The 27,046-nt window shown below is 38.7% G+C and overlaps 2 protein-coding genes and 1 pseudogene across 2 annotated transcripts in view; 2 read left to right on the top strand and 1 right to left on the bottom strand.

Moving 5' to 3' along the window:
• tdp1 (tyrosyl-DNA phosphodiesterase 1) overlaps nucleotides 1-27,046 on the top strand; it is a 330,936-nt gene that overhangs the window by 192,054 nt on the left and 111,836 nt on the right. The window lies entirely within an intron of this gene.
• The window catches only part of itga11a (integrin, alpha 11a), a 64,192-nt gene that overhangs the window by 24,054 nt on the left and 13,092 nt on the right, over nucleotides 1-27,046 (bottom strand). Inside the window, exons 3-13 of the mRNA XM_072381033.1 lie at nucleotides 8,702-8,814; nucleotides 8,091-8,182; nucleotides 7,722-7,836; nucleotides 7,468-7,595; nucleotides 7,173-7,321; nucleotides 6,936-7,080; nucleotides 6,289-6,454; nucleotides 5,761-5,831; nucleotides 2,537-2,681; nucleotides 1,584-1,732; nucleotides 94-237 (exon numbers count right to left, since the gene is read on the bottom strand). Coding sequence (XP_072237134.1) covers nucleotides 94-237; nucleotides 1,584-1,732; nucleotides 2,537-2,681; nucleotides 5,761-5,831; nucleotides 6,289-6,454; nucleotides 6,936-7,080; nucleotides 7,173-7,321; nucleotides 7,468-7,595; nucleotides 7,722-7,836; nucleotides 8,091-8,182; nucleotides 8,702-8,814 — 1,417 coding nt within the window. The remainder of the gene's footprint in view (nucleotides 1-93; nucleotides 238-1,583; nucleotides 1,733-2,536; nucleotides 2,682-5,760; nucleotides 5,832-6,288; nucleotides 6,455-6,935; nucleotides 7,081-7,172; nucleotides 7,322-7,467; nucleotides 7,596-7,721; nucleotides 7,837-8,090; nucleotides 8,183-8,701; nucleotides 8,815-27,046) is intronic.
• LOC140302299 (uncharacterized) overlaps nucleotides 1-27,046 on the top strand; it is a 334,032-nt pseudogene that overhangs the window by 5,884 nt on the left and 301,102 nt on the right.

Consider the following 27,046-nt stretch of genomic DNA (forward strand, 5'->3'; position numbering starts at 1 on the left):
TGACCCAATTCTGTGTAAGTGGGTTGTTTAACCCAAAGATGATTAAAACCTGTCTGTGGACAACATCTGTGTAATTGTAGAGTTTCAACCTACCAGCTCTGTTACTCTGTAGATGTAGACCTTTCCTTTCTCCAAGCCTGCATTGAAGAACATCGGAGCCGCCACTAAAAGGTTGTCAGTTATACCGTCTCCATCAATATCTACAGGTGCAATCTCACTACCATAGTAGGAGCCAATCTGAAAGAAACAACATGAATGCATGCACATATTAGTTTAAAAAGTAGTTTAAAAAGATGAATACACTCCAGCCTGGAAATGTGCTTTTCTCTGATCAATTCAAATTAACAACAAATGTCACTGCGTGCTTGTGATACTTTCTTGCTGTTTGTTGAGCCACATCTTGTTCGTGTTTGATGATTTATTGATGAACTCGGGTGACTTTTGAACTTGAACATTGTAAGCAAATGGCATTCCGTGTTGAGTCACAATAAGCAGTCAATCCTGATGCTTTTGTTGATGCTCAGGCTGTGTGAGCTTTACTGAGAGTCTGGATCAGTCACTGGAGCAGATGAAACCTCATCTATTGGTTTCCAGATTAGAAACATCTGCTCTTAAAATAAAAAGCTCTTTGCTTGAGAGTTGTGAGACCATTTCTACAGAAAAAACATTTGGTGTTCTGGATGACTTGTTGCTGATATAGTACAATGTAAGCTGCTGCAAGATCGCTTCAGGATTGCAATCTCTGAAGGGTTGCCAGGTATGAGTGTACTTGTCACTAAGAGCCACATCCTCTTTAAATTATGACCATTTTTAAACTTGGTGTGCCTTGTCCAATAAATTATCCTTTATCTTCACTCAGAGTCAATAATAATAATTCACTGAACAAAATTGTCCAAGAACATAAACAGTAATAGATAATACAATGCTACACATACAGTGATTTGGTTCACATATCAATCTGCGCCACCATTCCCTTTAGTATGTTTTTGTCATTTGGACTTCAGCAGTGGAACACCGTTATTCTATTAAGATTCAATTTCAAAATGAAAGTCTTTGTGGCTATTGGCATTTTCGGATGAAAAATGCTACATGATACGGTAAGTTTTCCAGCAATTATTTCGAATTTTATAAGTTCATTATTTGGAATTATTCTAATACTTTCCAAAGTGAAATCTAGAGGATATATTTGGTAATAAAATGTGAAAAAAGAAAGAAAGAAAGAAATTTATAACAAACAAATCAGCTTGCTACTGAAGAATGATGAGTGTAAGTGAGTTTATTTTGCTATGTTAAGAATATTACTGGATTATTTACTAATCAGTTGACACCATTTCATCTAGAAATTGAAAAGAGCAAACTTTAGTGCCCCCAGGTGGTTGTATAATCAACATGGCTGTTGCTAATGGACACATAGAAGGTTTTTATTACTAACTGGTAATGTATTGTTGAATAACAATAATTATCTATACCTTGTTGCACTGTATTTTACTTTTGAAGCTGACATAAGGACTGCACTGAAGTGCTAGCGGCAAACAGATGAAAACCTTTTTAAAACAGTGGTTAAGGGCTGGATACAGCTGTACCTGATGGCCTTTGAGTGAGTGCAGGATGGTGAGGTTGCCCGAATTCTTCAGAGTAAAGATGATGACTTTGCCGGTGTGGTTAAATCGTGGCGCTCCTGCTACAAGCAGACGACCGTTTCTGGCTGACACCACAGACGTTACAGTGTAACCTGATTATGTGAAACACATGCAAATACAAGCACAAATTACTCCTCCTGAGTTACACACAACAATCTTTGCATGTAGATGAAAAGACTGAAATTGTGAATTAGGCTGATCAACTCCTTGACAGTACATATATAATTGCACTAAGATGTAAGATCAATGATAGATGGACCTGCCCTTTGGGTTGAATTTCATCGCAGTGATCTCCACGAGTCAAGGAAAATCATTAAATGCCGTGACGTTACGCAAAAGTTACGCAAAAGTTGATGATCTGATTCCTCTGGCTTCCTTTTCTTTGATTCCTTATTTTCCAATTGAAGATTCCACTTGTATTCTTTTCCACTTTCATCTCTCTTTTCAATACCTCTTTTTCCCCAGCTTGAACTTTCTTCCTGCTGGTCCAAAATTATGCATCCAATCTCTATGTCTTTAGATCCTAGATTGGCTTCCACTGGCAGCCTGGTGGATAAGCTCAGATATAAAGCACTGATGGTAAAAGCAGAGGTCTGTGGTGATGAAATAAGATGAGGGTGGATATGAGCACACAAGCAATGGGTAAAATGTAATGGGAAGGGTTGCAGCTAGGACAAGTGGTGCTAAACCACAGGTCTTTTATTGGGGCAACCATACATGCCTCTACTAAAAAAATAAGGATGTAAACAGAAGGTAATTGCTAATGACAATGGGAAGTGGTCTCCAAGCTTGAAATAATTCACCGTCACTGCATTTCATCTCATCTCTAACCAAATTTCTAACCATTGTCCTAATTTTTCAGCTTTTGATAGTATTTTTCAAATGATGCTACTCACCCAAGTAGGCACCATGATTTTTGAGCTCTTCTGGAAATTCCTCAGTGTAGGATGACTTAGGAGGGACCACCTTCCCCTGTCGCGTTTCCTTCAGCACTGCTCCGTTCCAGTCGTAAGCACCAACAGCACCCACTAATATCCCATCCTGTTGGTAAGGAGCAGTATAGTGCTTATGCTTGAAATGTATGTTAGGCAGGCTAATATAGAATAGTCAGTGAAATGTAACCTTTAAAACAGCCATAAACATAGATGTACAACAGTTTTGAATTACTTTAAAAAGACATGAGAAAAACTCTAATCACAAATACCTTTTTCATCACTTCTATTTAGACAGCCACAGACACAGTTTTGGTGTTGAAAGTATACAAATGGACCTTTATCTTTTATATTGCAGTAAGAAAGAAGAAAGAAAGAAAGAAAGAAAGAAAGAAAGAAAGAAAGAAACAAAGAAACAAAGAAAGAAAGAAAGAAAGAAAGAAAGAAAGAAACAAAGAAAGAAAGAAAGAAAGAAAGAAAGACTAATTCAAAAAGGGTACTAAAAACAAAATGATTTTCCCTTTCTTTTTCTGCCACATCTCTCACTGGATCAATAAGAAAATCAGCAGTGTACCGGCCATTTCCAGCATGAAGAAGCTGTGTTCCACCTTTAATATCACCACGATTCATAACCATTACAAACATAAAATACAATTCACAATGTATCACGACTTTAAAAATAAACCACACACACAGCCTGCAGCTGTAGTTTACTACAGAACTCATTTTCCCTGTCACATTTCGCCCTGAGAGTCCTTCTTTGTTTTCAGATCCAGTAACAACCGGTTTTCAGTCACAAGTCGTCATATTCTGACGTTTGGTCTGGAATTGGTTTGAAACCCAGAGGGTAGCCCCAAGGTGTCACTTTTAGACCTGCAGGGTTTCCCAAGCTGGTCGCGTATAGTTGTAGGTTGCATCGCCAACGCAGTGTGGAAATGTTGGCAAAGCTTTCCACAGAAAGATTTAATTTATGATGCCTAACTTAACCAAGTATTCTTAATATGTAATGAAGTAGTGCAGTAGTAGAAACAAAAAATAGGTGAAAATAAAGACCAAAAGTTATAATGAAGATACAGTATAAAAAAGAGAAGGAGTGAAAAACAGCAATCCTAAAGGCTGGAGCTAAACATGAGGCTCATGCATAGGAGTCGGTTGTCTAGCTCCTTCCTGCCCTTTGACCTCCTTGTGTGGTTTGTTCTACTTCTGAATAAGCCAGCGCTAATGATGTTTTCATTTACTTTTAATGAGAATCACTAATATTTTAGTTGTACCATTTTATATTGGCTCTCCCATTTCTTACTGCAGCAGAAGGTAATTGGCGGAAGAACTGTTTCCTGTGTGTCATAAAGTGATGGGAAATGGGTCGCTCCTGCACTCATGACTGAGACAAAGTACTCTTGACAAAGTGTCGATGTGTGACAACTTGGGAATGACAATCTGTTGGTACCATCAACCTCTTCCAGCTTATCTACAAATACAACACATAATCACATCCTGGACAACACAAGTTCTTAAAGCAGGGCTCATTTTGTTGTTTTATTCCTTGAGACTGTTTACTATTACTCACATTGACTGATTCACCCATAACAACAGCCAAGAGCCACAACAAACCTTCCAGTGAGCATGATAGTGATTCTCTTAATGCTATGGAATAAGCAATAAAGTGGGATATAAACTAAGCTACAACACAGATAGCATTCAGATTTATCTCATAATCTGTTATGAACCCACTTCAAAATCTTGATTGTGTATTCTTCAATTTGTCATTTAAAAAAAGGAAACAAACCAGCCAGTGCAATTAGCTGTAACCACCAGGAGGGGTAGAGACAGGATTTTCTATATTCCATGAATAAGTATACTTTGTTATTCTGACATTGTGATTGTAGGGTTTCTCTGCTTAATGAGATCTGTTTTTTTCCTTGCTGTACACAATACTGCCGACAACACACTTTCCAGGGTATTAGCATGTGCTGGAAGACTTGTGATTCCCTCCTGAGAGATGGAATTGTGTGCTTACCACGCTTGCACTACGTCACTCCTTAACAGCAACGTTATGCCAGTGTGGTTTTCTGTTTTGACCAAAATGGTCTCCATGGCAAATGGATGAAACCCCAAAACAGTTCAACCTCATGAACCAGTGACCTATTTCTGCTGCAGCCTGACATGAACGGTCATATGCCCCACTTTGATTATAATGTCGACTCTTTATTGTCCTGGAAGACAATGAGCTGTGGTTCTACATACATTTGAAAGGAAATATAGGGAAAATATGAAATAATTACTATAAAATATCATACCCATTTAACAAACAAGAAATATGTATTAAAGGAGGTCTGATGTTCTATTTCATCATCATTTAGTAACAGGAAACAGATTAGGAACAAATGCATGAGACGTCTGTAAAGCATATAATATAAGCCTCCTCAAAGTTGGCACTAATCACATTCACGAAAACCATCTGGGCCCTCAGGACTGCTTTTTTGCATCAACATTCTTTCCAAAACATTATCCTACTCTCAACACTCAAGCTTGTGCTGTTGAGCATCTCTGGAATCTGGCCCTGTGGACACAGTTTCCAGTCATTCCTGCCACCCAGCTGTAAATATTCAGTATTCATTATATGTTGGATATATGTATTTCTCCCATGGCAAATGAGTGATCCCCTTCCAGGTCCCCTTTGTGAAGGGCAGCTGGAAAATCAAAGCAGTTGCATCAGCAAAGCCAGGAGGAGAAGAATGAAAATTGATTTTCTGGTATGACCAGCAGGTACAGTAGAGGAGTTGTGCCTTATCTTCCTCTTCCAGCTGTGTCACACAGAAAGCCAGCTCACCTGAAACTATCTGCTCTCAGGTCCAAGCAAAAAGTTTCAGGAAGTAAAAAGAAAACAAGTCATTCTGAAGTAGCACTGTCTCAATCCTGTCTGGGCCCTTCACTAATATGTTTCCCTAAGGAACAAGTGGTTTCTGATTTCCCATCACTGCATGGTTGAAGTGGAAAAATGTCTGTCTGCCTGTCAGTGGCTCCTAAATCTTGGTGACCCAAACCTCGGGGGCCACACAGCAGGCATCTCAGGGGGGTGAAAGTGATAAATAGTAAGACTTATGATGTGCCAGAAATTGAGACAATGTGTGTTGTTTTACACACTGACAGATGGTATGAGACAACGGGGTAGCTGAAGTCAGACTCACCTCAACGTTGTGGGCGGAAAATCCTGCCTGAGACATCTGGAGGCCAAACGCTGTCCCATTCTTACTGGTTCCTGAGTAAACAAGTCTGACTTTTAGAGTTCTGAAGCACTGCAACAGCAGGGACACTTCATTTTCAAGCCACAGTCATTATCTAAGAAGAATAACATTGGAGTCTCAATGTAAACATGTCAAATTTAAGAGATTTTTCAGGTACTGTTGTAGCATCATCACTAGGGCTGCAAGAAATGATCACTATAATTTTTAGAAATGAACAGAAATGTATAAGAATGGCATTTTAAATCGAAAAAATCCTAATATATTCCAGGATTTTAGAAGCTTTGACCAGCAAATTTTTAAATTTTTGCTTGCTAAATAATTAAATAATTATTTTTTCTACTAAAAGGAGATAAGTCTGTGTAGATTTGGAATAATGATTATTAAGATTTATTCTTCTCCAGCTTAAAGATTTTCATGCAAACAAAGCAGTATGTTTCTGATTAGTGAATTAAAATGAATCATTTGTGCAACCTTCCAAACTGAAGATGCGTTCTCCAAGTGCATCCACAATGTCTTTCAGGGCTGACTCATCTGTCACATTAAAGAAGTGTTTGTCGTCTGGGTCGCTGGCAATGTACTTGATTTCTTTGAGGAAGGCTTCAGGATTGATCCCTCTGCGGTTGTAGTAGCCAAGCACCTGTGGAGTTAAGACATAACAATCTGTCAACGTGTGCTTGAAATACTTGAGAAGTGACAACCAGCATTGTTACTGGTAGTGCTACAACAGCTTGGCAAAGGCATTCTTTGAGAGGAATCCAGAGTATTTTAGTCGGTTTTCAACCAAATTACTTCAGTTTTTGCCCACATGGCCATACTGAGCTTAGCCATTGTAAGAAATCAAGTGAGCTATTAGCTCCACCAGCAGTGGCCCTAACCAATGACTATGTGGTCTGAAGAGGATAATTTACACCTTTAACTGCATGTTAAACTTCACTAAGTATTTTGGCTCCATTCTAACCCTTGAAAGACGATCTTTAGCAGAACACCATGAGATCACCTCAGTATTGTTTATGGTGGTTCAAAGCTGAGCAGAAAATGTATTAGCCATCAGAAAACCAAGTTAAAACTCAAATTGGAAACCATCTAAATCATGTGAATAATGGGTCTCGCAGACTCACAGCAATGGCATAACGGGTGATGCCATCCTTCTCACTGTCCTCTATGGCTTGCTGGAGATCAGCGCTGTCATGTGACTCTCCATCAGTTATCACTATCATAACCTTCTTGGCACCACGCCGACCTCCATGTTTGAAAGCTTGAGATCTGTGAGAATGGGTCATATGTTAAGTGAAATAAATGGCAGAAGGGAAAACTAATTAAATAGAGTTGCTCATCAGTATGCATAGAAGCTGTACCGTGCTGTGTTGATGCCAAGAGCTGTGTTGGTCTCCTCTCCGCCTCGCTGGTTGATGCTCCGTGCCCTTTTCACCACATCCTCAACTGATTTGTAGTCACTCAGTTTGAATTCATGGACCACCTTCTCGCCATACTGAACGACTCCAACCTGATCCCCCCCAAAAAAACCAAGATTATAGAGCTCTTAACAATTGCTCAGTGCTCGGTTATCTAATTTAACTCAAGGAGACAGCACAGCGCTGTACAAAGACAAAAAAACTGATCTTTGTTTCTATTTTTTCAATTTATACACACCTGTATTTGACCAGGTCCAACATGGAACTTCTGAAGAATGTTGATGAGAAAAGCCTGGACTTCATACCAGGGGTAGATGGAGTTTGAACCATCAAGGACGATCACAATGTCCATATAGGTTTCACATCCTGAATATTTTTAAAACAGAGACATAAGCAGATGTCAGGGAAATCTATTTCTATAAAAGAAGATATAGCCTTGCTATGACTTAGATCCATCCATGAATCTTTGATGAAAGACATTTCAAAGCTTACTCTGAAAGGCAGGGGCAATCGTTCTGGAGAACTTGAAGCTTGCATTGACTCTGGAGCAGATTCCCGTACTGTAGTAAGAGCTGCCACACTCATAAGACCATAGCGGCCCACAAGCCTGAAACATAAAAGAAAGCATTTATACAGACAGCCTCATCGACCTCAGTATATTTAAAAAATGCTATGCTGTTGGAGAACTTCTGTAGGGACAGCAGCAGTATAACAAGTAACATGTAATCAAAATGCAGTCTTGTGGGAGTCTTCTTTTTTTCCATTTTGACAACTGCAGTCATATCAAACATCTTATTTACTCAAAACGCTTTACAGAAGCACAACATTACTGAGCATGATAACTCATCAAGTCAATCTCACCACAAAGCTGTTGTCTTTAGGGTTAGATGTGAGTGTCATTCCCAGCCTCATCTTGTCCTTTCGCTCTGATACATTGGTCAAAGATATCCTTCCTTGAGGGAAAATTGATTTTACTGGGAGAATCTCAGACACACTCTTCCATGCATGCACAATCTTTCAGAGTACAAACAGAGGCTCCACCATCTGGTACTTTGGTTTGTTATTGCAGTCTGGCCAGTCAAAACAGCATCCACATCCTCACATCTAAATGTTTACTTGACTCAGCTTCATGTGAGTACCTAACCAACGCAACACGTGCAGCCCGTATGAAGAAGCATGCAGTAAAATATGTGGTAAAAGACACATGTGGAAATGTACATAAACCATTTAAAAATATAATAAAATGTGGAATGGTTGGTATGGTACTCACACTTCTGTCTCACACATGTCACCGTGATGTTTACATAAACAAAACATAATGCTGCAAAGTCAGCAGAAATTAACATAAATTCAACAAATGCATACACACATCTATCCAGATGTTGTGCCTATGATTGTCTCTGTTACTGTATGTAGTGTATGCATCTTCCAGTGCTGCGGTAAAAACTGAGTGGTGTTTTGTAATACTGTACCTAAATTGAGCTTTGAACAACCGTTGCCATTGATTCGTTTGCTCAGTGAACATTTATAAACATCCCCTGTCTGGTAAGGTCCATTCATTTCATATGGGGCACCCACTAATAACCTGTAAAAACAACAAATGTAACAGTTAGACATGTTAAACAGTGTTTAAGTGTACTTCACAGAAGGTATTATATATTGACTGGAAACAGTTAACTGAAAACAACTGTTATCTTTTAAGTTTTGTGTGATATCTGACTGTCTTAGGGAATATGAATGTGACTGGTAACATCAAAGATGAACAAAAATTATTTTTCCAAGGAGGCAACTCTGTTTAGTCACATCCAGCAGCACCAGCCTCACACTCATAAACACTTTCACACAGTCACACCCAAAGGCTGGCCGGCGCAGCAAGTCATCTCCTGAGTCACACCATCAGTTTTAATATGAAATTTGGCTGTAAGTGCATGTAACAAGCAGTAATTCAGAAGTTTGGACAACATTATTCTATAAAGAAGTCAGCTAGTAGACAAGTCAGGAATAAACCTTAACCATTTATGAAAACCATGTGATTAATTTGCAACCCTATATAACCCTAAGGGTGATGTTTGTCTAGTGTTGCATAGGGATAAATGCATGTGATGCATATGCAACCCAAGCACTTGAATAAAACTGCATTCAAAGCTTCAACTGTGTCTCCTCGTATCCTGTAAAGACAGTATCATTTTAAAGATTAGTCATTTCAGTTAGCAGGCAAAGAGATAATCGTTCTTTATAAAAGTCACTTGAAGCACAGGCAGGAATGTAATCAATTTAAAAGGCAGCTGATCATCATTCTTTAGATATTCAGGCACCTGATCATAAAACAAAATATGCTAACATGCAGAGTTGCTTCTATCTTGATTCATTTTTATTTAAACATTTTGATTATTGATCAGCCAAAGTTGAAAGAACTAGGGCAGCTAGTGCACTCAGCTCTTTACTGTCTTCAGGTTGAAGGTGAAGATTTAAACTGCCATCATGACTCACTGTGCTACCACAGAAACTGCAGCACAGAAAACAACACAGGTGTCTGAGCTGAATGACACATCTGTCCAACGACAGATAACGGACAGGTCAGAGCAATAAAATAGGAACTGTTGCAACTAGGGATGTACTGATTGTGGGGCAGTTATCTGTATCAATCAAGATGGATGTAAATCATTAAATGCTCCATTAGGATCACATCCATTTGTTAGGAGCAGCAGAAGATTGTGGATTCAATTTAATTAAATTCAATTCAATTTTATTTATATAGCGCCAAATTACAACAATTGTCATCTCAAGGCACTTAAATAATATAGTCCAATTCAAGCCAATTGGAATTCAATTCATTGTAATCATAATCCAATTCATTCGTATAGAGCCAATTCAAAAAATAATATCCTAGCTAAGGAAACCAACAGATTGCACCGAAACTCATCTTCAGTCCAATCTCCCGTCCTGAGCGTGCCTGTGGCGACTGTGGAAAGGAACGACTCCCTTTTAACAGGAAGAAACCTCTGGCAGAACCAGACTCAGGAAGGGTGGCCATCCGCCTCGACCAGCTGGGGTTTGAGAAGACAGAAAAGAGGGAAAAGAGGGGGGAAAAACATCATAACACCATTCAAAGGATACCTGTTGGAACAGGGAAACACAAGTTCATAACCACAATAATGTCACATGTACATAATATCATTTGAGAATTTAAACAGGGGGAAAAAGAGAGCAAAGTGAGGAAAGGTGTGACAGATGAGGTCCCCCAGCAGTCTAAGCCTATAGCAGCTTCAGGATTCAGCTTCAGTTTCAGGATTACCTGAGCCATCCCTAACTATAAGCTTTATCAAAAAGGAAAGTTTTAAGCCTAATTTTAAAAGTGGAAAGGATGTCTGCTTCCCGGACATTTACTGGCAGCTTATTCCACAAAAGAGGGGCCTGATAACTGAAGGCTCTACCTTCCATTCTACTTTTAGAAACTCTGGGAACAACAAGTAAACCTGCAGTTTGGGAGCGAAGTGCTCTGTTAGGAAAATATCTTACAATGAGATCTTTAAGATATGATGGAGCTCGGTCATTAAGAGTTTTATATGTGAGGAGAAGAATCTTAAATTCTATTCTGAATTTAACAGGGAGCCAATGAAGAGAAGCTAAAACTGGAGAAACATGATCTCTCCTGTTAGTTCTCATCAGAACTCTGGCTGCAGCATTTTGGATCAGCTGGAGGCTTTTCAGAGAATATGTGGGACAGCCCAATAATAAAGAATTACAGTAGTACAATCTTGAAGTAACAAATGCATGAACTAGTTTCTCTGCATCACCCAGAGACAGGATGTTCCTGATTTGAGCAATATTACGAAGGTGAAAGAAGGCAGTCCAAGAAACCAGTTTTACATGTGCATCAAATGATAAATTCTGGTCAAAAATAACTCCAAGGTTTCTCACTGTAGAGCTAGAAGCCAAGGAAATACCATCTAAAGTAACTATATAACTTGAGAATTTCTCCCTGAAGCGCTCAGGTCCAAAGAGAACAACTTCAGTTTTGTCTGAATTTAAAAACAGGCAGTTCTGAGTCATCCAGGTCTTTATGTCTTTAAGACAGGCTTTTAGTCTGACCAACCTATTGGTTTCATCTGGTTTCATAGATAAGTACAGCTGAGTATCATCAGCATAACAATGGAAATTTATGCCATGCTGTCTAATAATGTTACCTAATGGAAGCATGTACAAAGTAAAAAGAATCGGTCCAAGCACAGAACCCTGAGGAACTCCATGACTTACTCCAATGTGTGAGGAAGATTCTTAATTTACAAGAACAAACTGGAATATATCAGATAAATATGACTTAAACCAGCCTAATGCAGTTCCTTTAATCCCAATAACATGGTCAAGTCTCTGCAACAGAATGCTGTGATCGATCATATCAAATGCAGCACTGACATCCAACAGGACAAGCACAGAAACAAGTCCGCTATCAGAGGCTAAGAGGAGATCATTGGTAACCTTCACCAGTGCTGTTTCTGTGCTATGATGCACTCTGAATCCTGACTGAAACTCTTCAAGCAGAATATTTCTATGTAAATGATCACAAAGTTGAACTGCAACTATTTTTTCAAGAACTTTAGACAAAAAAGGGAGATTGGATATAGGTCGATAATTGGCCAACACTTCTGAATCAAGAGTAGGTTTTTTAAGTAAAGGTTTAATTACAACAGGATTCAGGATTCAGGATGCTGTTATACAATTCAGGATTCAGGTCAGAAATAGGACAAACTAACTGGGGTCCAGCAAGTCTCTGCAGTGGCCACTTTGTGTCTTAAAATGCACAACTCTGATCCCACATCATGATTTTTTATCTCCTGAAAACACAGAGGATATGACCATATGCATCCAAGGATGTATACACACAGATGTTTCTTTGCACAAACACTGGTCCTCTCATTTTTATCAACATTACAACATCTAACATTTTTACTTATTGAGCTAAAATACATTAACTTTAAAACCACTGCTGATATCGTCCGTTAGGGCGAGTAGAAACACACAATCAATATAAACAACCAGGTAACATCATTCAGAAATATTGTTAGCTCACAATTTCCTCAGGTCTATATTAAACTCTGAACTACTGAAAAGTTTTTGGGTTCAAACATTTCATTATTGAGTAGAATTTACTTGCAATGACAATCAGTATTTTAAATCAAGCTTTTTACAATGTCAAATGACAGACAAATGCATTTTCACCCCCTAGCTGCGCAAGCATCCAGTAATGTTTGTATATAAGAAATCTGTCTTTAGCCTAACACTGAGACTTCATTAGATATACAATAGCAGTTTGTGTATAAAGCATAGAAACAAGAGGCTGCACCGCGCTGGCACTGATTCAATTACTCAATAAAAATGGCAACTGCTTCGCTGACTAAAGCCTTAAAGTGAAAGTGCTGGAATATTGGCAACATCCAAAGCTGTGTCAGATTATCTTGAGAGGTGCATATAAAATACTGACTCATCCAATAATAGCTGAGAATCACAGAAGAAAGCAGAAGCAAACTGGACACCAAAGATACCCGACTTCATGACTACTGATTCAATAACAGCTCTGAACTAAAAACTTAAAAAAAAAAAAAAGGACTGAACATTATTTACATGGAAAAATTAAATTATCACTTACAGCAGGTAAGTTTTGTCCTACGGGGTGCATGAACGTCTGCATTACATTTCTTGGCAAGTGAACTAATATTTGAGATGTTTCTGTCTCCAACAAATAGCCGGGCTCTGACACAGGCTGTACTGTAGTCTTTAGATTCTTGTTCAAGCATCCAGTCACTGCATTAATGATGCTTTCATTGGAATGTCTGAGAAAATAACATTTAACTTCAGGAAGGCTATCAGATGAATGAAATGAATAAGAAGAATTTTGCCATCACAGACCACCAGAGAAGTTAAATGTCCTCAAAGAGGAGTGCTGATAGCTGGACATTCTTTTCACATGAGGCAGAGTTTGTCTGTTTGAGTCACCCATGAACTTAACTTCTCAGTAAGTTTCCCATGCTGGGTCAGAGTGGTCTTATAAATGTCACTGAAAGATTTTACATGACTTGATGTGATGAAGAATCTAAGTTGCTATTTGTGTTAACTTCAGAGCTAATGGATGGCACAAAGACCCTAAGGGAGCTGTCTTTCAAATATATTTCAGAGATAAAAACTCTGTGTTCTTAACAAACAAAAGAGTTTAAGTTGTTCATTCATTATTCATGATCGCTATAAGGTCAGTCACTGAAATCCTTCAGGGTTTTTTAATATATCATGTGATGAGTGTTGTTTTTCACATCATGGCTGAAGGTTAACAGGCTCAGCGTTTCAGCATCTCAATACGGTTTGCTGTCACAATGTTTCACATCCAGTAGCCTGAGGATTTAACAGATAACATGAAATGCTTTTAGCTCCACAGGACATTTTTCCATATGCAGTTCATACAAACAACCCATACATAAAGTACTGAATATGTCTCGCCTGAAAACCAAATTGATACAGATGGAACAGCATTTAAAGATACAGACACTACAGTAAATCATCTAAAGCTGTCTTATTTAACCTTATATACCCAGGGCAATAAATTATATATATTCACATTAATCAAAGTTATACCCTTCTTTTATTCATTTGTTACATTTAAAATAGTTACATTAAAGCAAGAAAACAATAAAGATGACACTGTCCAAACATCAAGGTGACAATCAAACCCATCCTAAAGAATTGCAGCACCACTCAGCTCACACATTCCTCGCATGACATCGTATAGTACCTGCTTGGTTTTCTGACATTCAACCCATTGAAAACACCACTTCAAAGTTAACTATGGCATCCCACAACCTTTTTTTTTCCTTTCTTAACTCTAGCATTAAATGACCAGCTGTGTCCGAAATGAATAACGTTTCTGAAAAAGCTTCCATGAAATGCAGTAGGTCGGTTAAAAATTTAAACAACAGTTTGGTCCAAGTGAAAATCACAGGGAAAGTAGCAGCAAAAGGAGCAACTCCCAGTTCAGCAGTGCCCCAAAGAGAAGACATCCGACACCACTGTATGGAAAAAGCAGACCATGGCCAAGCTCCTGCAAGGTCAAAGTCTAATAATTACAGAAAGATAGATCTTCAGCTTAAGGATCTCAAGGGCAGGCTCATGAAGACCGGAATTCTAAAACAAATTCAATTATAAGAAGTTAAGGTTTGTTTTCAGGAACTCCTGTATAATTGAGTAAAGTTAGCATAACATCTGACTGTATAAATCATTCTACTGACAGTTACAGGTCAGAGTTGACAGAAGAAAAAGCTTCAAAAACAGTAAAACTGTGTGAAAAAAAAAGCTTTTTCTTTCTGCAAATCCGTTGAATTAAAGAACCGTTAAATTTGACAACAAACTGAAATGATTCAGCTCAGCTTGTTTTATCTAAGCTAAAATCTGACTTTGAAAAGAGAATTGTTTATCTGAAATCTAACATCAGACTGAGCTTTATTTTATGTCTACTGCTTCACATGCACATCCGAGAATGTCTGGAGAAGCAGTTCTGAACTTTTTCAGCAGTGGCATCTTCACACATGCAGCTCTCAGCAGGAGACTTTCCGTGCGAGATGTGTTCATACAACCTAGAATAGTTAAAAGAGAAACCTGAGCAGAGCACGCAGAGCACAGTGCATGATGCAGAAAGTATGCTGTGGAAAATCTTGTGTTGTGTTCAGTCTGCAATAATGTTATGTTGTGATGTTAATGTTAACAGATGTTGATGAAGCTTTTTGACTTATCTGTAACAATGACTCTTCATGTGTTGACACCATGTATAAATCTACATGTGTAAATATCTGCAATATCGACAAAGACTACAGCAGCGACTCTTGTCAGAACACACATATGCTTGCCATTAATTCTCTGGAGCATTACCTGCTGGACTCATACACTGTCCAACTCTTGCTTTTTTCTGGAGTAATTAAGTGTGAGCTGGCTGGTCCTGACAGACAATTAAACTAGGCACCAGAAGCAGACTTTGCAGTGGATGATTGTCATATCTATTCATTAATACCTCCTTCTGCAGCCCTACCTGTGATACATTGCCCTAAGCTGTTGTATACTCAGGGTACATTCATAGTTTAGTACCAGTTATGATTTGACATATTACAGCAACTGAAGACAAGGGGAAATGTTTAAAAGAGACTCATATGGAAGTAAGCATCAGTGTTATTGTTCCTTTAGCCAACTTTTAAAGTCTCACAGACTCTGGAAATCATTTCACCACAGTGGTTCCTGCAGTGCTCATAGTTTCATTGCTATCAATATCATGATTATTACCTCAGTTATTGCTATCCCTTGGCAAGAGTGGAAGCTGCACATCAAGTTCAAGTCAGGACAAATCTACCTTGATGAAAAGGGCCCATTGTTGCCTTTAACTTGAATGCCTGCCTCAAGACCTCCTGATTTTCTCCAGAAGCTGTTCAAACAATCGTGTTCAAGAGCTAATTAGGGTCAAATGTTACAGCCTTGGTGTAGCATCACTGCAGGAATGCCACTAACACTAAAAGACGTAACTCGACCCAAAATGAACGCATGGACATTTTTACCATGGTTACCAGAGAATACAGAATCTTGGGGTTTGAGGAAGTGCCATCCCCAAGCCCAAGCTGTCATTAATGCGGTAATGTTTTTCATATTTGGAAGAAGGAGATGTATGCACTGTGAAACCACATCCCTGCCCCAAACATGAGCGTGCTACTTCAATGTCCCGCTTGCTCATGACATTCCATTCATCTACATTAACAGGGTAAGGGTTCTTTTCTTAATGCTGTCTTATAAATCGAGGGACTTGTAATGTCACATAATCGTTTTAAAAAGACATTTATTTTGTTTGTCTACTATTCCTGGGAGCACTGAGCAGACGGGAAAATGAGAAGACTCAGAGGCATCTTATAAGCACGTTCTAGTTTTTCAGTTTTGTGTTTCAGCAGTGATCTTTTTTTTCTAATGTTTTAAGATAAACGTGATTAGTTACTTTAAAGAATAATTTACGGAAATGCTTTGTCGCAACTCTCCTCAAGATAGAAGTATTTTAACAACTGCCGGATGAATTGGGGCTGTACATCTATTTATGCTCCCCACAGGATGAACTTTCCAAACCTTGGCGATCGCTTGTTGTTTACTTTAGGACAACTGTCTAAAAATTTGACTCATTCAGTTAACTACCACATAATCTGAGGGCCAGATTTATTTTACATCTGGCCATGCTGCACTAAAGTGGTAAACATTACCTATGATATATGTAATAAAATATCAGAAACAGAATAACCTTTATTGTCATTATACCAAGCACAATGACATTTTTGTGGATTTCAAACTTTTCTTTTTAAAAAAAGCATCTCTATAATTAAAAGCTGAATAAAACTGAGTAAAAATATAACACACAAAGAGGCACAGAAGCAGTTAGCAGTGGTTCGATCCAAAAGTAGAACTAACAAGACATACAAATAAAAAACAACGCAGGAGAGCTGAGCTGCTGTGTCTAAGCGTACAGCCATTAAGTTGGAGTTAAGTAGCTGACTCAGCTCTTTTCAACTTGAATGTATTACCTGGAAATGAAGTAATATTAGCATGGAGCCACTGAGAATGTTGGCACTCCTACCTTAGCTTTTCGCTGGCTGGGATGCTACCTCTCAACCTCAAAGAGCTGCTAGCAGCACTATGTCTGAGATGTCTCTCTTGCTCTTAAATACAGCATTATCCTGGTGATACATATTGGACAATCAACAATTCGCTCAAATAAGTAGCCAAAATATGACCCCAGGCACTCGCCACTGAAATGTTGCGTTTTGCAATCAATGGTCTGTGGTTTTAGTGTCTTAGTCTGTATTTTGGTTTTGATCCATTTGTTTTGTTCTGTGATTTTGATCGTATTTTTGTTTGTTATCCTTCATTCAGTATGAGTCTTGTCTCTTGTTTAATATTTTGCCATTATTTGCTAGTTTCCTACTCTGCACGGTCATTTCACCACCTGTTCCCTAATCCTCATTAGCTCACCTGCATTCATTAGGGTGGCTTTTTCCTTGCTTTAGGTCTCGGTACCCGGCCATGTCTCTCTCAAATAGGTGCAGTGGGTCTGAGTTTGTGTATTTGTGTGCTTGTGTGTGTGTGTCTTTCTGTATGTATCTCTGTGTCTCTCTGGGTATTTATGGGGGCGGGAGGGTTAGTATGTTCAATCATTGTTGTTTTTTAGCCTCTATGAGGCACTTTGTGTTGCTTTTAAAGTATGAAAGGTGCCATATAAATAAAATTTGATTTGATCATAATCACCCCTCTCCCAGTATGTACTCCATAGCTTACCTGCAGTGCTTTTTGTTCATTTAGGTTTGGAGCAACATTGACATGCTTTCTGCATACCTGCACTGAGTCCTCCAACCAGCTATTGTTACACTTGAGCACAACCTTCTCTAATTTACTGCTGCAAAAAGGAAAGCTGGCGATATCCAACTGTAGAGGAGTTACCTTTGCATCAAAAGGTGATGATAAAAGGGTGCCTTGTGTGTTGAAAACTGTCTTGAAGAAATTCAAGCTTCAGCATCTGAGGAATTGGGGGTGACATGTTTTTTTAAACGGTCATTTTTTTCCAGAACTCTCATTGAAATGAAAGAATCATCACAGCAGTTTGATAATATCTGAAGACCACTTTTTTCTCTGTTATCTTGCTGAAGGGATTTAGGGACAACTGTCATACATCTCCTCGGAGATCAATTAAAATGGGAAAAATGTCAGACTGACTGATGATTCGGTGTGATATCAGGTTCTTAACCTCATATGTAAAAAAGTATATGCAAGCACATAAGAAGGCAGCAATTATGTAAAAGCCAATGAGATTACTTTTTATTTTTGATGCTTAGAGTTTGGTATTTAGCCATGTCAACCTAGACTATTTAAGCAAGCAAAGACCATCTGTGGACATTGATATTTGAATGGTAATTTTTTTTACATTTTAGCAAGAGAGTTTCATGGAGTCAGCAGCTGATGACCGTTGGTGGTATTACATTACAAGGTTCTTCTGTCCTGGCTTCAGATTTTAGACCCAGTGGCGTCCATCTATTGTGAAGTTTATGTTTTAGTCACAGTCGATATCCTGTTTTGTCTCTTGTGAACTGAACTGGATAATATAGACATAGTTACGTAATATAAACAATGTGGAGAGTTTTGTTTGTGATAGAAATAAATAGATTGAATTCTGTTTTACTACTTTGCTCGGGAGGGGTAAAAAAAGACTTTTCTTCGTAGCTCTGCAAAAAAGTAGATTAAAAGAGACACTATTCAAGGCCAGTGGTGAAAGACTTCAGAGACTCCCTGTAGTTCCCGGTGGTGTGCAGCTTGTAACTGAGCTAATGAGTAAAGGTCAGGTCTCAGCTGAGGAGAACTGGTGCAGCTGTAGAAAAATAAACAGTGGAATAGTGAGTGAGAGGCTTCTGTGGTGAATGGCTCAAATATGCAGGTCCACGGCTCCCATCAGGTTTAAAGACCTAGGCTCTTTACATTTAGGAGGTTATGAGACCTTTTCTCAGCTCCCCAAAGAGAGTCTGCTTTGGGAGAGTGTAAAGAACACCATAATATTGGGTAGACATGTGAGGAAATGCACATTCTTGACATGGTGACCTTTCCTCAGCTTCGTAGCCCCATCAGCAGCCACAGACCGAAACTGTCAGCAGACCTAAGATGTGTCAACTTCCTGATGTCTCTAAAGTTAAGTTAATGGAAAAGGTCATTTTAACGTTGCTCGGCAAAATATTACCATGCTAGGCAAAAGGGTAGCGGTATCTATAGTATGTCTGACGGCTGAGACTCTAGGAGATAGCTTCGCCAAGCTCATAACACAAACAAATACCTTAAAAAATCCATTTTTGCAATTTGGCCCTCAAACACACATTTTAGAACATAGCAGCATGTCTGCCTTTCTTCTGTTTCAGGTCATTATAACCTTTTTTTTTTATTTAAAAACAAAGTCACTTTCCATCTGGGATCCCTCACCTATCCAAACACACAGTGTGATTTTAGAAATTAGACAACTCTGGAAAAGTTGACACTGCTACAGTTTGGCACAGATGCTCTTTGGCAAAGTCAATAATTGTAACAATTTAAATTTTCCTAAATGCTCAGTTGAGATGGAACTGATTGAGGGGAAAGTGGAGGTTAGAAAGTTAAAAAGGCATAAATGCACAAGGAACAACAATAGGAACAGCTGACTAACCTGCATAGGAAGTCACATGTGTAAATACAGTAAATAAAAGCAGCTGCACAGGCTGTCAGATAAACATACAATGCCACACAATCAGCAGGATTACTCACTACAGACACTTGGTGAGCACATGTTCAGCTGCAGAATTGGTATCTCATCCATCAAATACGCATTGTTTTCTTGAAACACTCATAAAAACACAGACTTTGTCCTAATCAGCAGATGAAAATTTAATCCTGAGGGGAAAATGAAAAATCCCTCCTACATTTCTACATAAAAAAAAGAGCTGAAGCAGTCGGTGTCAGCCAAGGCCAAAACTGGTTCCACAGGTGGAAAACAGCAAAGTAATCAAGTTTTGGGTAAATAAATAGAATTCTTAATTTTTCAATTGTTTGTAACGTTGACACTTAAAGCTTGACACAACCAAATCCAAAATAATCCTTGCCAAAGATTCTTGTTAAACATATAAATATGATGAAATCCAAAGTGGCTTGGATCGATTCACACAACAGGATTCGAGCCGAGCAGCCACAAAGACTAGGTGGATGGGACAACCCTATGAATCCCTAAACAGTTTCGACCAGCAGGAATTCAGGAGATCTTTTCATTTAATCATTTTTGACCAGCAACACAGACCTAAACTTGTGGAGGTGGTTGTAGAAGACAGTGGCATTAACTTGCTCTGCTCCTTGTTATGTTTCTCCTGGTCCAAGAGTTTAACTTCATGTTCTGATCAGGGATATCCAGATGAGTTTAGGAGGAAAGGCGTATCTATTTGGCTGTTCAAAAATCAACAGATTTTTTTCCAGTTAATACAACATTTAATTTGTTGTAAAAATGCTGATTATGTGGATATCAGATAGATTCATTAACTTACGGTCACATCCAGCTCCGCTGGTTAGACTATGCTTTCGTCTTCATTCATGGTTTTCAGTTTTTGTCTTTTCCCTGTTTTATTTTGAACTAAATTGTCTCATTTTCACATCTTCACTTCCTGTCCTCCTGTAATCAGCACCTGTCCACCCTTATGTGTTTCACCCGTGTCTCATTGTCTTCCCCCCGTTTGTGTATAAACACGCCTTCCCTCACACACCATCCATCCCAGTTTGTCTGAGTCCCTTGTGTGTCCAGCAGTACAAGTTTATCTTCTCGTGTTCGCCTCTAGTGTTAATGACTCTGCTTACCTTGTGATTTTTGCCAACTACCTATTTCCTTTTTTTGGATACCTTGCCTTTCCCTTTTTTGGTCATCTTGTTTCGACTGCATCAAAGGACATCAATGTTACATCTCTTGTGTGGACTACTGCATTTGAATCCTTGCTCCCTGACCCAGTTTTTGACACTTTGTCACAAAAACTGGGCACTGGCTATGGAAAAAGTAATGATAGAAGAAATAAATCCAGAAAACATGACTTTTAATCCAGTTTGACTACCCTTTCACAACCAATAAGGCAGTGCTTTCCCTTTAGCCTAAGATCATGAAAGATTTCCTTCTCCAGCTGAGAATGGCCACACTCTGCATTGCACATACAAACATGAAAATATACAAACAGTCTTGCTTGTGTGAACATGCAGCTGTTACTTCACTGATTTAAAAAACCCTTCTAGAACTTGGATGACACAGGAAATACAGCACAACAGTCGTCAGCCTAGGACACGGACGAGTTGTAATCAATGTGCAAAACAAACAGGACACTAGCTTTAGCTGAGCACTGAACAACACTTAATAGTCACATCAGACACCTTAGAGGATATATATGGAAATCTCAACACTTTGAATCACATTAGTGCTTTTTTCATACTATTTTCATAGCCTATGAATACATACTTATTTTATTAGGTGTATGAACACCTAATAAAGATCCTAAAATCCCAATCCACCTGGATCCACTTGGCTGTATGCTGTGTGCACAGTCTGTGCAGCGCTATTCTTCCAGTCCAAATGTTTCCACCTCATTCTCAGACATTTACCTCAGTATAGGCAGTGTCTCTGGTGACATTCATTCCACACACGTCAGCCTCAGTGTGATTTTCAGTTCTGGTAGACACAGTAGCTTGACAATAGCTCAAAATTGTAATTGAATTTCAAAGTGTAATGGACTGTGTCACTCAAATTAAGATGGAAGCTCGAGCTAGGTTGTCACTTTATTCCCTTTCTGTATCGGAAAAGCGCACGTATGTTTGTATTCCTTGGTCCTAAGCCAAACGTTAACCACTACAAGTCTAAGCTTCACACTGTACCCAATTCGAATGTTCACACTTTAAACAAGTCAAATTAAAAAATTTGAAACCTGAAAACTGTCCCCACTCTCATGGTCCAGAACTGTGATCTGTCATTCTATCTGGATAGGATAATATTAACAAGCAGAATATTATGTTTTTATTTCAAACTGCAATATACTGAAGCTATTTTATAATGCAGTATTCCCACATACACTCATCCCCATATAACATTACCGACTTCATATCACAGGCAGCCCAAGGGTCAAGGACAAGAATTGTTGATAGGATATGTACCTCAGACTTTTAAGGTTGCTGTAATTAAACCTTTACTTAAAAAACCTACTCTTGATTCAGAAGTGTTGGCTAATTATCGACCTATATCCAATCTCCCTTTTTTGTCCAAAGTTCTTGAAAAAATAGTTGCAGTTCAACTTTGTGATCATTTACATAGAAATAATCTGTTTGAAGAGTTTCAGTCAGGATTCAGAGTGCATCATAGCACAGAAACGGCACTGGTGAAAGTTACCAATGATCTCCTGTTAGCTTCTGATAGCGGACTTGTTTCTGTGCTTGTCCTGTTGGATCTCAGTGCTGCATTTGATACGATCGATCACAGCATTCTGTTACAGAGACTTGAACATGTTATTGGGATTAAAGGAACTGCATTAGGCTGGTTTAAGTCATATTTATCTGATAGATTCCAGTTTGTTCTTGTAAATGAGGAATCTTCCTCACACGTTGGAGTAAGTCATGGAGTTCCTCAGGGTTCTGTGCTTGGACCGATTCTTTTTACTTTATACATGCTTCCATTAGGTAACATTATCAGACAGCATGGCATAAATTTCCATTGTTATGCTGATGATACTCAGCTGTACTTATCTATGAAACCAGATGAAACCTACAGGTTGGTCAGGCTACAAGCCTGTCTTAAAGACATAAAGACCTGGATGACTCAGAACTGTCTGCTTTTAAATTCAGACAAAACTGAAGTTGTTCTCTTTGGACCTGAGCGCTTCAGGGAGAAATTGTCTAGTTATATAGTTACTCTAGATGGTATTTCCTTGGCTTCTAGTTCTACAGTGAGGAACCTTGGAGTTATTTTTGACCAGAATTTATCATTTGACGCACATATAAAACTGGTTTCTAGGACTGCCTTCTTTCACCTTCGTAATATTGCCAAAATCAGGAACATCCTGTCTCAAGGTGATGCAGAGAAACTAGTTCATGCATTTGTTACTTCAAGATTGGACTACTGTAATTCCTTATTATTGGGCTGTCCCACATATTCTCTGAAAAGCCTCCAGCTGATCCAAAATGCTGCAGCCAGAGTTCTGATGAGAACTAACAGGAGAGATCATGTTTCTCCAGTTTTAGCTTCTCTTCATTGGCTCCCTGTTAAATTCAGAATAGAATTTAAGATTCTTCTCCTCACATATAAAGCTCTTACTGACCGAACTCCATCATATCTTAAAGATCTCATTGTACAATATTTTCCTAACAGAGCACTTCGCTCCCAAACTGCAGGTTTACTTGTTGTTCCCAGAGTTTCTAAAAGTAGAATGGGAGGTAGAGCCTTCAGTTATCAGGCCCCTCTCTTGTGGAATAAGCTGCCAGTAAATGTCCGGGAAGCAGACACCCTTTCCACTTTTAAGATTAGGCTTAAAACTTTTCTTTTCGATAAAGCTTATAGTTAGGGATGGCTCAGGTAATCCTGAAACATCCCATAGTTAAGCTGCTATAGGCTTAGACTGCTGGGGGACCTCATCTGTCACACCTTTCCTCACTTTGCTCTCTTTTTCCCCCTGTTTAATTTCAAAATTGATTTTATGTACATGTGACATTATTGTGGTTATTAACCTATGTTTCCCTGTTCCAACAGATATCCTTTGAATGGCGTTATGGTGTTTTTCCCCCCTCTTTTCCCTCTTTTCTGTCTTCTCAAACCCCAGCTGGTCGAGGCGGATGGCCACCCTTCCTGAGTCTGGTTCTGCCAGAGGTTTCTTCCTGTTAAAAGGGAGTCGTTCCTTTCCACAGTTGCCACAGGCACGCTCAGGACGGGAGATTGGACTGAAGACACATTTCGGTGCAATCTGTTGGTTTCCTTAGCTAGGATATTAATTTTTTTAATTAGCTCTATATGAATTAATTGGATTATGATTACAATGAATTGAATTCCAATTGGCTTGAATTGGACTATATTACTTAAGTGCCTTGAGATGACAATTGTTGTAATCTGGCGCTAAATAAATAAAATTGAAATTGAAATTGAAATTGAAGAATAAATAGTAAAAAAAAACTATCTGCATGGAACAGAAAGCTCCAATGATATCTACTGCATAAACTGATGCTGTTGTATTAGTAAAAGTATTAGAATTAAACCACAGGTCTATTCATTGAAGGTAATAATGGCTGATCATTTCTCAATTAGTTTTTCCACACTGTGGTTGCACCACCAGTTAGGTACAAATAACAGCCTATATTTTGCTTCCACTACTTAACTAGTCTCTCAGATGTCATAAAGGAACACTGAGTTGCAGTTTCACTTTGCTGTGGAAGTTATAAAGGTGCTGAACATGGGACTGTCGATCAAATGTGCTAATAATTTGCTCCAGAGGCAATGTGTGTTATTGCAACAATAAAATCTCCTGCAGCCAAAAGAAAATAAACATTCCTTTCCTATGAACCACAACTGAAAAGAGAGCTGTTAGAAATTGGTTCACAGTGCAATTATCTACTGTTAACAGGGCCAATTGATCCAGATCCAGATCCAGAAAAGTTCTATTATGCCCCAAAGCCCAGATAACCATTTTTATGTGTGTGATATCAGTGTAAATTTTATGTACAAAGTGGGGCTGAGTAACATCCAAAAACCCAAACCAATAGAAGATTTTCTAATGCTGTAATCAAACTTTTAACTTTGATTACAGCACACATTCATTGATCTGCACTCATTTTCACCAAAATTCACCACTGAATTGATGATGGGAGACTCAGACCACTGCATGAAGTCTTCCCTCGTTCATCAAAAAGATTCTCAGTTGGATTAAAGTTTGGACTTTGTGGTGACCAGTCCATGTGTGAAAATCATTTCTCATGCTCCCTGAGCCACTCTTACATAATTCAAACCCGATGAATCCTGGCATGGTCATTTTGGAATATACCCTGATGCAGCTATCGCTCTGGAACCTTGTAAATCTGGATTCATCTGACCATATAATCTTTTTCCATCACTCCAGAGTCAAATCTTTATGCTCCTCGAACAGTGTTTCCCAACCCTGGTCCTCAAGGCCAAAACCCTGCTTGTTTTCTATGTGTCCTTGCTCCAACTCACCTGATTCAAATAACTGGCTTCAGCTCTTAAAGCTCTGCAGAAGGCTGATGCAGATCCATTCATTTGAATCAGATGTGTTGGATGAACTAATTATTTTTTTTTAAATGATCCTCACTCATAAATGGTTTTCTTATAGCGACACAGCTGTTTAGTCATTGAATTTTTCTAGGCACTGTGCATGTGAAAATGCTCTTACTTCCACTTTTAACATTGCCCTGAGTTATACTGTTGATTTTCTCCTCTCAGATTTCGTCAAACGTTTACGTTCTCCGATCACGATCATTATAGAATTTCAGCTGACCACATTTCTTCCTCAAAGATGGTGGTTCACCACCATCCTTCCAGGTCTCAATGATGTGGACATTTGTTAATCCTATTCTAGTTGTTTCAACAATCTTCTTAGTTTTGTTTGCTGGATGCAGACCGATAATTGGACCTCTCTAAAGCTGTATAACATCTTTATCATGATCACAGGATGGTCATTGAAGGACTGATAAGGGTTAAATAACTTTTAGCCAGCTGAAACCTGATAATCACTGCAGTATTTTTCCAATAGGAGGTGCTTAGCTTATATACAAATTCAGGGGGTGACATTATTTGTCCAGGCAGTGAAGTATTAAGTGTGATATAAATTAAAACAGTAGATGGGATTAGGTTAACGGGTGGAATGTAAGTGGGTGCAAATTGTGCTGGTTTGAAAATCACATACTTTCTTGGCATCCACTCTAACCTTTTACCGCATTACAAAACAGTTCAACAATTTCTTTTGTCATTTTTTTTTCGTGCGGCTCTTGGGGGTTCCTGTCAGAAAACTGCATACACAGGTTGTTTTCAGCATTCAAATCGACACACCACAAAAGCCATCTAAATCATAGGTGAAAAAAAGACTGGCTATGAACACTGAAGCTTGATGTGGTGCCAGCACAATGCTTTCCAACAGTTTGGGGAAGCCAAAAAAATCATTTTGGCAACCACATGGAGCCAACTGACCTAATAATAGAGTGCATCAGAAATCAGCTTCTGCTATGAGGTAATATGATGAATGTGAGGCATTCAGTTCAGGACTAGAGTTTGCTTTGCAAGAACAAATTAATGGCAGGAAACTTTGTGCACCCCAGGAGAGATTACAGTAGATCACTATATTTCCGGGGGAAAAAACTGAGACATCCCACGGTCTCTCTGCCAAGTCAGACACTATGTCAGTGCTACAGCTTGTCAACACTGTTTATCTATTAATCTTAGTTGTCAATCACTAAGGTAAAATCTGACCATTTTAGATAAGCTAAAAATATACATCCCCTAAGGAGACGCATATATTCTACACTATCAAAGACAGATGGTAAAAAGCTAAATAGGTATTGATGTAATGGAAACCGTAATAATACCAATGCAGCTGTGACTGAAAAAGTATGTCAAACACAAATGAAATTTTGCTGTGAATTCATTATTAATGATTCTGGGGCTCCTCCATGATGAACCTAACTGGATACTGTGACAGTTTGAGCTCCACTGCATCCTTGTCTGCAATTATTTATTTTGATGAAATGATCTTGACAAGTTCATTTATCTTGTTTCCTCGAGATTGTGATATGTTATGAAAAAATGCGGTTAGATTTCTCAAGATCACAAAGCAATTATGGTGAGCACAAAAATGAGTGGTTCCTGCCTTAATAACCATCTTCATCGTTCTCCATCACACCCATGACACTTGGGATGGATCTATAACATCGGTACCACTGCTTGCAGCGACGGGAAAATTAACTTTACAAGGCTGAACTAATAAAATATAGCAACGCAGTATCTCCAGAACATACATTTTTTATCTATAACATGAATTATTCTGCTATCATGAGAAAGCAGTCCTTGTTATCTTGAGATAATGAAATTAACAACTTGTGATCTTGAGATAACAACATTAAGATTTTTCGTTAAGCACGGCCGCTCTCGGCTTCCGTATGTGAGCGATTTGCAATTATTAGTGATGACGTGTTGCGTTAACATGTGATGGCTGTAGTGCACAGAGGTGCTGAGCTGC

This window comes from Leuresthes tenuis, unplaced genomic scaffold, assembly GCF_036924035.1.
Source record: "Leuresthes tenuis unplaced genomic scaffold, fLeuTen1.0.hap1 SCAF_2, whole genome shotgun sequence".
Taxonomy (NCBI): domain Eukaryota; kingdom Metazoa; phylum Chordata; class Actinopteri; order Atheriniformes; family Atherinopsidae; genus Leuresthes; species Leuresthes tenuis.